The sequence below is a fragment of the Aethalodelphis obliquidens genome, unplaced genomic scaffold, assembly GCF_003676395.1.
Source record: "Aethalodelphis obliquidens isolate GAN/ISIS:26980383/991018 unplaced genomic scaffold, ASM367639v1 scaffold3, whole genome shotgun sequence".
NCBI lineage: Eukaryota > Metazoa > Chordata > Mammalia > Artiodactyla > Delphinidae > Aethalodelphis > Aethalodelphis obliquidens.
The window spans coordinates 59,843,634-59,857,913 of NW_020837947.1; the positions used below are offsets into that span (position 1 = coordinate 59,843,634).

General features: G+C 40.9%; 1 protein-coding gene across 1 annotated transcript in view; it reads right to left on the minus strand.

Annotated features, from left to right (window-relative positions):
* Window positions 1-14,280, minus strand: part of KLHL32 (kelch like family member 32) — a 268,165-nt gene that overhangs the window by 101,244 nt on the left and 152,641 nt on the right. The window contains exon 6 of the mRNA XM_027090215.1: window positions 4,932-5,030. Coding sequence (XP_026946016.1) covers window positions 4,932-5,030 — 99 coding nt within the window. The remainder of the gene's footprint in view (window positions 1-4,931; window positions 5,031-14,280) is intronic.

The following is a 14,280-nucleotide window of genomic DNA, read 5'->3' on the forward strand; positions in this document are numbered from 1 at the left end:
GGGAGATGAACCCTGCAATTACATTTATGTGAGTCTGTCACCTTATTTGTAAAACCTTAGAGTCATTTACATTCAAATTAGAACAAATGAGTGATTTCACAAAGTGCAGTGATAAATGACCATAGCAGCCCAAGACAAAACTGTATTTCCTGTGAACACATTAACAGTTTCCTATTATTTGTTAAAAATTACAAGGCATATTGCCCAGTGTGGTGTGAATAATGACTTTTTTACTGATTAGGTCAGAAAACTAATATGTAGCAAAATAAATAATTTTTCTTTTCATTTTTTCTGATTTTTGCTTTAAATTAACTACTGAATTCTGGTGGATTCACACTGCCACCTGCTGCCTCGGAGTAGATACTAAAAGTATATTCCTATCAAAAGGAGTTAATTCACCCCTTTGGTGGTCTTATTCAGAAAGTCTAGTGAGGGTTCTTTCTTGTCAATATATTTCAATTGCATTTCATAATAAAGGCCGATACTTGGCAAACAAAAAGAAAACTTGCTAATCAAATAATAGGATATAGCATTTATTTGGGGGAGAGAGTACAAAATGTACAAACTTTTTTTTTGAAAGCTAATTACAAAAAAAGACATTTTCAGCAAAGCATGTGTATCTCCTAATATATCACTTTCAGGGGATACAACACAAAGTCCAATGGCCAGTACCCCGATCTTATGAAAGGGGACGGTTTGGAAGGGTGGTGTGTGTGTGTGTGTGTCTGTGTTGCCTACTCCTGGCCCTTGGTACAATCTGAAGGCAATGACTGAAGGCTCTGCTTGTCACTCAGGACCTCTAGCACCTAGTCTTCCCTCCCAATGACAAGTTCCAACATGAAAGGAAGGCCTTAGGGTCCAGAACAGAGCAGACTAGGAAAGGCATAAGGACTGGTGATGAGGTTGGGAAAGAACAGGCCTGGCCTTGGAGAGTTTCTGCAGGGGAAATGATGCTGCCAAATGGTCATTAGGGCAGCTAATAGACATTTCCAAATCCGATCAACATCCTAGTTCTGAATTTTAAGTTTCTCCACCTGTAAAAATAAAAGAACTCTCACCTGCCTTAAGGGGTTGCTTAGCAGAGGAGAAATGGGAATCTTTGTGCAAAACACTCAATACAGATAAGCTCTCAATAAATGCTGGTTCTCTTTCCTGGGAAAGATAATGATGGCTCTGGGGACTATAGTTTGGCATGGATAGAGGATAGAAACAAGCAGACCCCTTAGGAGGAAATTATGAACTGTTATAACATATACCTAATGATGGTGAGAGTCTAAAGAAAGGTCAGAAAATTAGCAATGGAGAAAACAATCAGGTCTGAGAGATATTTGGTAGGTAGCATCAACCCAACTTGGTAATTGATTGGATACGGTGGTGAGGAAGGGGCCTGAGACTATGTCCAAATTTCTAGACAACTAACCCATTGATGGTACCATCAACAGAGAAAAGGGCAGGTTTTCTCATGTTAGGTTTGAATTGCCTGTGTGATGTTTAGGTACAGATGTTCAGAAGCTAATTTTTAAAAAGGTTAGAAAAAAATCAAAGTTTGGGAAAACAAACTGTACTCAAAAAGTTTGTAATGTTTATCTGAGGGACTCGGTAAATCAGTAGACACATCAGAATCTCTATATCCATAGCCCGTCTCTCTGAGGATGGTCTGCAGAGATTCCTTTACAAGATTTAACATAGTGAATGACATTCATGTAAACATGCATACACTGAAAAACAAGAAAATTTACACATTTTACTGAGCCCTTTTTATACACAAATATTGCTCTTTAATGAATTGGTTCATCTTTCTGATGAAATTTTTTTTAATTTTTTAAATTTAAAAAATTTAAATTTAAAAAAATTTTTAAAAAGCACAATGGACAAGGAAGACGAGCAGAGGGAGGAAAAGGGAAAGAAGCATTCACACTTTATTTGGGACTGAATCTCAGCAGATAAGTCTGACAGGTCATGGTTACTAATGATATATAACACGACAGGCTACACAGGACAGAGTCCTACAGCATTTCATTGCAAAGCAAGTGAGAAAGGATGCAAACTTGAGCAGTTGTCTGTAAATCCCTCATCTTGGGATGATGGGCTATTACTGTAGCCATTCCCGTTGTACTCACCCCACCCCAAACCATTTAGCTGCTTTCATTGTCAGGCTACCAGTTAATCTCAGCAACATGCACGGAGAACATGTGTGTTCTCAATGACAGGCCTGATTCGAGGGCCTGGAGCCAAAAATGAATACGGGGAAGACCTCACAGCCTGGGAAGCTAATTTGATGGCTGTCCTCACTGACAAGAGGGGCACTGCTCCTGTGGTGTGGGGTCCCGGCCCTCAGCAGCCTGCCAGAGGAAAAGCAAGAGAAAGGAGCCCACACAGTGGCCTCAAAGTGTCCCTTCCCTTGGCTGGGGGGGAGGGGAGCAGCGGCATCTAGGCATGTGCAGAAGAAGCTTCAGGTCAATGCACTAGCCAATGGCCGCGGAAGCTCAGGGAGGCTTGGGGTGTGGTGAGGAGCTCAGGAAGTGCCCACCCAGCACTTCTCCTGGCATACGCTTCTTAACGTGCCCTGGAGGACAGCAGGAGGTCTACTGAGAGCCGAGCTCTACCCTCCACATCTCTGAAATAATGGTAATTTGAGAACAACAATACCAGACATCTTAGGAAAACGGTTTCACAAACTCCTCATTGGGCAAAGTACCGAACAAGAATGGAGAATATATTAGCCTTGGTTGATGGGTCTTAATTTCTAAGTACATTTTAAGCACTGAAGATTTTTCATTTTAACAGAAAATATTTTATATACCCAATAAAATGATTCCATAGGAAATTAAAAATCAGTTGAGCAATAATACCAAAAATCATAAATAGGTATAGTTATTTGACTATGTCAAAATATGAAAGCAGACTGACCCCTTCTGGTAATTTGATAATCCTAAAAGAGAGGCAGGGTATATATTTGAAAAGGAGTGACATAATGAAGGTTTCTGCATACACATGGCTTTAGTCCTTATAGTCCAAGTTTCCTTCTACAAGTTGGCCATCTTGCAACATCACAGATAAAAAGGAAAAGGAAAGTTACATAAGAGAATGAAATGCAAACATTGGTGAAAAGACAGTGAAAATTCTAACCACTGCTCAAGCAGCCTAATAATAAATGAACTGTCCACAAAATACATCTGTTTGCAAGCCACATTTTTTTCCTCAGCAAAATAATGAATTGCAAGAATTAAATTCCGAAGTGCACACAAGTCACCTGGTATCTCAACAGGTTCATCTGATGGGATAGGGAAAAATACCCATTAACTTCCAACATTCATCTGGAATTCTCATTTAGAGAGAATTATAGGTTTAAGTTTACACACACACACACACACACACACACTGTATATATACTGTATTTTAATGTGCATCATGATAACTAGCACTATAACTAAACTTTTGTCAACACACATCATTAATTATTACCTGCCATGGAAAAAGTGAATCAGGTGATGATGCTGAAAGCACAAGTTGCAATATTTGATGTAGAAATGTCAAATAAAAGTAATTTCAATTTCACAAGTCAAACACACACCTTTGAAGTCTTGTAACCTTTCTATGTTATTCCCATTTGTTACTTGCAGAAAGGGATTAAAACAGGTCTCCCATATCACCCAACAATATTGAGGAGAAAAGAAAGGAAAATAAGATAAAATAGTTAAACATTTACTGTTAGATTAAGTATGCTGAGATAATGATAAAACTTTCATATGCTGTATTTGAACTGCTCCTTAGGTGAACATGGCTGACATTCCTCACACTGTCTCCCTAGGAGACACTGGCTCCTATTTCCTGAGGTTGCTGGGGGGATGAAATAAGATGATATATGAGAAAGAGCTTTGGAAATGACCTAATGAGTAACAGAAGTAAAGGCTATATTTAGAATTAGAGAAATTATTAGGAAGGAAATAACGTAATTAGGCAGAAAAAAATAGGATTTTTCTACTTACTAATAACATGTCCTGTGCACAAGGACAACAGAATTAAATTATGTGGATTTATTATTTTTTAAAGTTTATTTTCACTGTTGTTATAATGCTGTAATATATGCAAGTTAAAGGTCATATGAGTGGAATAAATGGGAGGATCTCAATGTAGGGGGTTAGTACTTAACTCTCTGAAAAATAAAAAGAGATTCACATCCGTACTATCTGCCTAAGATGTCCCATATCTTCCTATTGAAACAAAGGGTTTTCATGCAAGAAGGAAAAAAAGGTCTTTGGAATCAGAAAGGCCTACCACTCACCAGCTATGTCACTTTGGGAAAACTGGGTATATTTCAAATCTTTGATTTTTTTTGCCTATAAAAATGTGCAACGTTGTTGTGAGGACCAAACGTGAAGCATCGGTGCTCGGTGGATGGGAGTTTTCTCTCCCTCCCCCTCGCAGAGCCTTTCCTGAAACCCTAGCAAATCAGGGCAAGAATGCACAGATCACTCATCATTTCTCCAGCATTTATTGCCCAGGAAGTTCATGCAGCAATTAATTATGTATGACTTCACGGTATGTTAGCTACTGTTACTGAAATCCTAAATGACTAACCAACTTCTCATGCATTTCTGCAACCAGAGAGCATTGCTTCAAATCAAGACCCTTCCCAGCGTCATCTCCCAGGGCCCCAGTAGTGAACCCTGTGTGTGCTTGTTGAGTTACTCTGCTGCCCAGGGGTAGTGAGGTGGGCAGGGAGGGTCGGGGACAGGAAGTAGGACATGAGAGCTGCAGCTGCCCTCTTAGGAGCCTCTCAGCCTGTGTCCTGGAGAAATTCTACCACCACAGGCCACATTTCCCACCCCCCTCCCTTCCATTTTACCTGTCACTGGGCTCCAGTCGGTGGGGTACTTGCAGGGAGAAGGAATGTGCAGGACATACTAGCAGGATGCAAGCTCACATACCTGGATGAGATAGTGGGAACATAAATTGAGAAGCTCCAACAGCTGTAGGTGACTGCCAGCTGCTAACACATCCTGGATCACGCCTGGCTCCAACAAAATCTGTTGTTTTTAAATAAAAGAAAGCTATCAGTTACTTACAAATTAATACTTGCTTACTATGCAAATACACTGTATTTAAATTGCTGCTTAACATACTATACCTGAATTAATACTGTTCCTTATTATGGAAGCCAGTTCTCTTTTTTCCATTCTGATTAATGAGCTGTGGTCCTTATTCTAACAGCTAAGTTCTCATTCCCAATACTCATATCTGGTGTATAAAACTCCATACTTAACCACTTATTTTTGTAGGAGGATACGAACATTTGCAAAGAACAATATAATAGCCTTCAAATTCAGTTAATGATGAATATAATCTTATAAACACAAAAGAACTGAATTTTAGTTTTTCAAAGTATATTTCAGAATGTTATTCTTCAGTAAATCACAGCAACAGTATGGTTAACAGGTATTTTAGAGAAATGGGGCTTACAGTTCTCCTTGAAATACAGGACCAGAGGTGGATATTACTCCATTTTACTTCTAAGTCCTACAATAGTAAACTTCAACCACAAAGTTTCATTTTTTTTCCTTCTCAATCTCAGATTCTCTAATCCTTTATGTTTCAAATAAAATATGTAGAAATAGCATTTTCAGAATATAAAGGCATCACAGAGAAGCAAAACTTCCCCAATACACTGGTGATACCAATTCTTCTTTTTTTTCTGGTTAGGTCCAACTTTGTGCCTACTGCTGCCAGCTCTTGAGCTGGTGAATAGGGCTGGAGAAAAACACACAACTAAGTTGACGAAATTCACTTTACATGCAAGACTGCCAGACACCGGAGGCCTTTAGGGCTGCTCCAGCCATCCTAACTCATTTCCCAAGCCCAGTGACGCCCAAGGTCTAGTCTCTGGACCAGCATCAGCATCATCACCTGGGAACTCGTGAAAACTGCAAATTCCTGGGCACCTCCCCAGACCTAACTGAATCAGAAACTTTCAGGTGAGGCCCAGCAACTGCTGTTTTTGATGCAGGGAAGCCAGTGCTTCTGATGCAGGGAAGCCTGAAAACACTGATGGGGTCAGCTCGCTCTCACCCTCTATTTCTTCTCCCATGCTCCTCTCTCCTCAAGCCTCCGCCTCCTTGTCTCTTTCCTTTTTTTTTTTTTTTTCTTTTTTGTGGTACGCGGGCCTCTCACCGCTGTGGCCTCTCCCGTTACGGAGCACAGGCTCCGGACGCGCAGGCTCAGCCGCCATGGCTCACGGGCCCAGCCACTCCGCGGCACGTGGGATCTTCCCGGACCGGGGCACGAACCCGCGTCCCCTGCATCGGCAGGCGGACTCTCAGCCACTTGCGCCACCAGGGAAGCCCTCGTCTCTTTCCTTACTTCAACCTCATGATCTTCCCAAGGCTCCCACCACCAAGTCTACCAACCCACCTACTCATATCTGTACCAGCACATTTTCCTCTCCTCAACACTCCCCTTGTGCACTAGATCCCACCTCCCTCTGCCTGATACCATCCCCTCTTGTTCCTGCGTCATCATCTGTTCTCTTCTACTGGATGATAACTCCCATCAGCATACAAATATGCCATTACAGCTCTTATCTTAAGAAATAAAAATTCCCTCCCTTGAACCCACAGATCCGTCCATGCTCCCCTTCATAACAAAGTTCCTCAGGGAAGCTGTCTATATAAAATGCTGCTGTTTGCTCTGCACTGCTCTGTCTCAAACCCACTCCTGTTGAGTTTTGTTTCTACTGTGCCTCTAAAAATGCTCTCATCGAGGTCACCAGTGACCCCTAAAACCAATAGCCATTTCTCAATATTTAACCTTACTCAAGCCAACAGCAGTTAGCAAAACTGACTTTCCTCTTCTGGAGTGATTTCTTCCCTTCCCTCTAGCACGACGCTCCCTCTCTTGGTTTCTTCTACTTCAATAATGAGTCCCTTTCCATCTCCTTCCCAACCTGTAAGCTTTGGAGATGCCCAGAGCTCAGTCCCCAGATCTCTTCTTTCCTCTCTCTACTTACTCCGTGGATGATATCATGGCTTTAAAATTATCTACACACTGATTACACTCAAATTTGTTTCTCCAGCCCCAAACTCACCCTTGAACTCTAGACTCTGATATTCAATGGCCTATTCTGTATCACCACTTGGATGTCCAATGGGCAGCTCAAACTCAACGTGCCCCAAACTGATCTCTTCATCCTCTCCACCAATCACCCAACCTGCTCCTACCCCAATCTCACCATTTCAGCAAACAGCAACTCTCAGTTATTTACCCTAAAACCCGAGTCATTCTTGATTCCTCTTCTTTTCCTCATACCTCACATCTGATCCATCAGCCACTCGTTAGCTCTATCTTCAAAATAGTTCCAGAATCCAATCACACTCAGTAGCACTTCCATCCTTATCACTCTAGTCCAAATCACTGTCTTCCCAGATTTACTGCAATAGCTTCCTAACTAGTTGAACTGCTTTCCCCTTTGCCTCCTCACACTGTTTTTTAATAATATGAATCAAACAGGTGCTTTAAAAACACAAATGAAATTATGTCATTCTGTTATTCAGAACTCTCTGACTTTTTATCTCATTGGGAAAGAAAAAAAATCCGAAGTCTTCACTATACCATATAAGGTTCTTTGAATACGCTGAGCACCTCAGTGTTTACAACTAGCTGTTTTCTCTGCCTGGATCACTCTTCGTCAAGACGTGAGAGAGACTCACTCTCTCATGTCCTTCAGACCTCTGCCCAGATATCACCTGATCTGAGAGGGCTTCTCTGACCATCCTATGTAAAACAGTACCCCACTGTCCACCACCCCATTCCCAATCTCCTTACTTTGCTTTATTCTTCTTCACAGCACTTAACATCTCTCAACATAGTACATATTTATTTGTCTATTTGATGATTTTCTGTTCCTCCACTCACTAGGATATAAGATCCAGGAGAGTAGGGACTTGGTCCATTTTGTATACCCAGCACTTAGAACAATGCCAAAGAAAAAGCTTTCACTTAATATTGATGAATTTACCTTATAATAATTTATTGATGAATTGATTTATATCTAGAATTTTAAACAATTATTTATTTTTATTTATGGTCTCACCGCGCGCAGCATGCAGGATCTTAGTTCCCCAACCAGGGATCAAACCTGTACCCCCTTCATTGGAAGCTCGGAGTCTTAACCACTGGACTGCCAGGGAAGTCCTCTAGGTATGTTTTTAAATTCAGAATTAATTTTATTAATTAGCCTAACATGAGAGGAGAGAGGGAAAAGGACAATACATTTTATTTCTGAACTATTAAAGAAGTGAAAAAGCTAAGCACGTGTGGCAAAAATACCAACACTCATCTTATTCTGAAAATTCTTTATAGCTCCTTTCCTGTCTAGTCAGAGGGAGAAATCTGAATTTCTCCAACTCCTCACAGAGAGAGGTTTTGACTGACATTCAGGAAATTATTGCAGCTCCCTTTACAGGAGCAAGGATGCAGTGTGTTCTTACAGAAGAGGCATGGCCTAAGGCACAGAATGGGGAATAGATGGATTAGAAAGGCTAGTCTTAGCCTTTAAATCCTGTCAGTTGCGCTTATTTCACACAACTGGCATTCATGATAACCTCTAAGGCTCGGTAATGCCTAGCACAAAGACAAATATCACAGAAAGACAAGATGAATATTCCATAGCACGTGTAACACGTCCAGCGGGCCAACTGGAGAAACCTCACAAGAGAAACACATACTGGGATTGTTTTTGTCTTTGTTTCTTGTTTTTCGTTCTGTAGTTTTTTTTTCATCTCTCATTATAACATAAGTTTTTCTAAAAGATAAAGGGAGTGGTTTGAAAAAAAAAAACCTACCAGAAAAGCTGGGTCTCACTTATAGAAACAGAACCAGCATTTCCAAGTTCCACTTACACTAGTCTTTTAAATTCAGCTTTGTTGCTCTTTGGTGACTGGTTGTCCTCATATATTTTTCCAGAGAATTTGTGTTTGGGCAGAATAACAAAGGTCCAATCTCCTCACGAGGTATAGTATGGTGAATCTATCTGCTGCCTAGAAGAACTGGGTGAAATGGCCTTTTGTAGAAGGAATGGCTTTCCCCGTCAGTTTATGGATGACAACTAAGATCACTAAGTTTAAGTGCTGCAGAAACACATACCCATCCACATCCAGTCTGGCACTCACAGCAGAAGAGACGGGAGGAAGGATCCTTCCAGGACCACCCACAGGAGGGAAGGGTATCCCCTGACGGTTCAGAGCACAGAGTGGTGGAGGAGGAGGTTGACACATCTAGTCACTCATCAGACTGGAGGAGCTTAGCTCAGACAAGCCATCAACAGTGGACAAGGCAAATGTCTGAATAACAAAAGAGATCAAGAAATGCAGGATGCATAAAGCCAAGTGGTCCAGAAAGCAGTGGGGAAGACGAAAACCACTAAAGCCACCTAACTGGGCTGGGCATTGCCTCTCTCCTCAGCGATGCTCCCCTGCCTGGGTGGAGACAGAGGGGGTGTCTTCAGATTGGACAAAGAGGTTCTGATACAATTTCGGGTGGGGCACGGGCGCCTCTTGTTCACAGGCCATCTGTATACAGTATGCTCTCACTGCCACCCACTCACACCTGACCTCCGGGTAACAGAATACAGGGGGCTGAACTTGAAAGAGGGGAGCTGGACAGTACTAGCTGGGGAGGTAACAATCTCATTACATAAGCTTTTCCTGCAGCTGGTGGCATGCTAGGCCAGGTGAACCGAGGAAAGGTCCACAGCGGACCCCTGCCCCAAATGCTCAGACTCTGCACTCATTTTGACTAACTGAGGATAAGAACTGGTCCGTGGCTGTAGTCAGGGTGACACTGGGTGTGGTGACAAAGTAACAGAGGTAAAAGCCACAACTGTAGTTGAAGATGGTGGTCTCCAAAGACACCAGTGAGAGTTGCTGCATCAGAATTCAGGCATGAAGGGGTCCACTTGCCCTGCCGCAAGGAGGCACTCTTGAAAACTCAGTCCAAAGGTATCGTCTGGCCACCGATCCAAGCAGGGTTGAATCTGCACAATCTCTAATGAAGGCCTTCCAAACTGGAATGAGACTGGGGCTCCTGGTCCCAGCGACAACCTCAGGCAGGACACGAGGCCAGACACTCATGAAAGAGGAGTGTAGGAGGCGAGGTGAGATTCTGCACAGCCTACGATGAGATGGGCCCTCTCCGCCAGTGCCCAGGCCTCACCGGGCTTGCGCTAAGGCAGCATACAGACCCCAGGGCATTCCTGCCTTGCCTTATTCAGCTCCTTCTCCCAAATCACCAAGCGTCTGTGCATCCTTTTAATTCTGCCTCCTTGTTGCTTTTCTTCTCTTTATTTTCCCTCTCACTTTTACCTTGCTTCTTGGAGTAGCCGCTAGTAGGGCCTGTCTTTAATAGCCATGGCAAGCCTCAGTGTGACCTTTTTTCCTGCTTTATGAATAGGTGAGTTGGCATCTTGAAAAAATTTTTGTATCTCAGTTCTTCAAAGTTATCTTCCTCATTTCTCGCTTTAGGAGATGTTTAAATTACTTACTTCTGGGTTTGTGGATAGAGTAGCCTGAAGGAATCAAACACGTTAAAGCCAAACAAACAACTATGCACACCGGAACACAAGCACTTTTGAAAGCTCTCATGTAAGTGCAAATTAGCTGTGGCCTAAGGCTATTTATAAGAATAAATGAGCACATTTATTCTTCTTTATACTTGTTTCTTTGGGATGTTTTTTCTGTGTAACATAGAAAAAATGGCAAATTATCACAATTTTGAACTGATAAATCAAAACAACTGAATACAACAGCATAAATAACTTTGCTTTTTAATTTTATTTTTTAATTTTATTATTTTTTTGGCTGCATTGCGTCTTCGTTGCTGCGCGTGGGCTTTTCTCTGGTTGCGGTGGGCGGGGGCTACACTTCATTGCAGTGCAAGGGCTTCTCATTGCAGTGGCTTCTCTTGTTGTGGAGCACAAGCTCTAGGCGCACGGGCTTCAGTAGTTGTGGCTCGCAGGCTCAGTAGTTGTGGCTCGTGGGCTCTAGAGCACAGGCTCAGTAGTTGTGGTGCACAGGCTTAGTTGCTCTGCGGCATGTGGGATCTTCCCGTACCAGGGCTTGAACCCGTGTCCCCTGCACTGGCAGGCGGATTCTTAACCACAGTGCCACCACGGAAGCCACAACAGCATAAATAACTTTTATTCAAGACACATAAAACCTTTTGTATAAAGTTCTTCAAGAGACTTCTTATAGACCGAATTTGAACCATAAAATCTAGCTATGAGAAATTGCCATCAGTTTAGTTTTTTGCTTCAAAGCCATTACACTAAGGATTTTTTAAACCACAAGGTGGCGCCTGTTTAAAGTAAAAGGATTTTCTAAATTACTCATATACCGTAACTTTATAAGACACTTTATTTTTAAGAAAAAATAATAATAATTCATATAAGGATAATAAAGTATATGAATTCTACTTTCTAGATGTATTTATCATTTGGGGAAATGTTCATAAATATCTCTGTTGAAATGCTTGATCCAAGTGACACTGATCAGAATTCAGTAGTTCTCCATAAATCAGGTCCCAATTTATGAATATTAGAAGTTCAAACTTTTTGTCTTTGTATTCAGAAACTCTCATGATGTGGTCCCAACCTAGTTGATAAAACTTATTTCCAATTCTGCAACCTTATGTTTCCTTTGCTAAAGCCAACAGCCCATTGTTCTCCACATATAGGCAATACCTTTTTCTCTACCTTGAACGCCCTTCTCCTACTTCTTCAATCTCTTTATGTCAAAATCCTACCCATTCTTCAAAATTCAACTCTAAGTCCATTTCCTATATAAAGTGTTGCAAGATTTTCTTTCACCCCAATATGCAATTGGGATTAACCTCCTGGGACTCCAAACCACCAGAGATGTCTGATGAACTAAGCCCATGGGCTCTAGGTCACACCACCTGACTTCAAATCCTGGCTCCTATACTAGCTGGCAGAATGATATTGTGAAAACTACTCAATTATCAGCTGAGTAGTTTCCTCAATGATATGATTAAATTATAATATCTATCTCAAAAAATTGTTTTAAGGACTAGGAAAATGCATATGTATTATAACAATTGTGTATGGCTGTGTAAGAAAAATGGTTTAAACAATTCGGAACTTATTTTTCTCACAAAACATGAATTAGGTAGCTTGGAGTGCCAACAAACCAGGCTCCTTTTATTTTCCTACTTGGCCAATCTTAGCCTGTAGTTTCATGGTCACAAAAAGGCTGCCACACCTCCAGGTTCTGCATCTGCACTCAAAGCAGAAAGAAAAGAGAGGACAAAGAAACAGAAATAGTATACCAGCTGAGTCTGTCATTATTTATTAGAAAATAACAGGTTTCATATGAACACTACCACACAGACTTCCACTGACATTTCATCTGCCAGGTCTAGGTCATGTGGCTACTCAAAGCGGTAAAAGAACCTGGGAAATTGAGTTTTTAAAGCTAGATGCACACAAGTTAATAGCAAAAAAAAGAGAAAAGTTAGATGCACTATTGTCACAAATTAAATTGGAGCTCTATATAAAGAAAAAAGAGGAAATGGATTGTGCAGGCAATCAGAGTATACGTCACCATGGCTCTTAGCACAGTATATGTTTATATAAATCTGTAATAAATGTTAACTGTTATCTATTTCTTTTTCATGTGACTAAGTGTTTTTGCCCTGAATGAGTTATGTGAGAGTGTTTTACCTTATGTTTTACCTATGAGACTTTGATGGCAGGGTCCATCCTATCTCATGTTCATTGCTGTTGAACATTCTAGAAGAATACCTCAGGAATTACTTAATAAAGAAATTTACAGGATTGAAAAATACAGGTCCTGGAGAAAATGTTAGAAGATGTCAAAAGTCTCCATGGGGGAGCCTGGTCACATGCTAATCCTCATCAAGGATTACCCAGCTGAAAGAGTTAAATAAGAGGACACAATAGACATTTCAACTAACAGTTGTAGTCATATGTCCCAAAAAAGGTCACCTTTTGGTTAGATGTTGTATATAATAAATTCGTGATTTGACTATTGATTCCTTAAGTTAAAAATTTTATCAGGTGGTTTTCTTCCAAACATAGTACATTTGTACAAATTTCTAAAAGATCTCAAGTCAAACATTTAAAAATACTAATTTATTTTCAATTTATGAAAAAGCAATCAACTTTTCCCTCTATTAGAATATGAAAAAAGAGAAAACTAGACTTGACTTTCAGAATATTTTGAAAAAATGTTAAAAACCACAAAGGTAGGGCTTCCCTGGTGGCGCAGTAGCTGAGAGTCCGCCTGCCGATGCAGGGGACACAGGTTCGTGCCCCGGTCTGGGAGGATCCCACATGCCGCGGAGCGGCTGGGCCCGTGAGCCATGGCCGGCCGCTGAGCCTGTGCGTCCGGAGCCTGTGCTCCGCTACGGGAGAGGCCACAACAGTGAGAGGCCCACATTCCGCAAAAAATAAAAAACTAAAAAAAATTTTAAAAACCACAAAGGTAAAACCATAATAAAAACATACTAGCAAAAAAAAGAAAGGTGTGGAAATCACTTGGAGATTCTATTATCTTCCTTCACAAGTTTACACATCCTTATTCGGGTCATTTGAAATTTCTAAGGTTACAGGCAGGTAGCAGAAGCACAGGCTCTAAGATGCCAAGAAGAAACCTTAAATAGATAAGGACACTAGTATTACACTACTAGGAATGTAATTATATTTGCATTACGTGCTATCCTGCAAAAATTTTATTTATTACCATTAATGCAACCTGAAGGTCTGTAGATGTTGCTATTCATTCTTCCTTTCCTATTTTGGGGCATGTGGAAGGGTGGTGGATTAAATACTTGAGCTAGGTCTCAAGTAGAGAGAGAAGGAATCAGATGGAATTATTAAGCTGTGGTATAATTCATACTAAGATAGGGGTGGGCACAAGTTGCTCTAGGAATACTTGGCTGGAGATGCCCTATTCCACTGAAACTGTGAAATAATTCTTCGTATGAAAAAACTTGGTCCCCTCATATGAGCAAGCCCCATTTTCTTTTAGCCCCTTCTGCATTAGCATAATTCTGGCATTTCAAAGCTCTAAGATCAATAGTTCTGTCAGACAGTCGTTTCCAGCATAGTTTTCTTCAGTGTTTAAATTAACAAAATATTTAACAAAGTGTAAAGATGAATTATATATACTTAACATTACTTTAAAAATTTGGCCTAATTATTTGAAAAGGCAGAACAAGTTTTTGATAGTTTCTAACTAGAAAAAA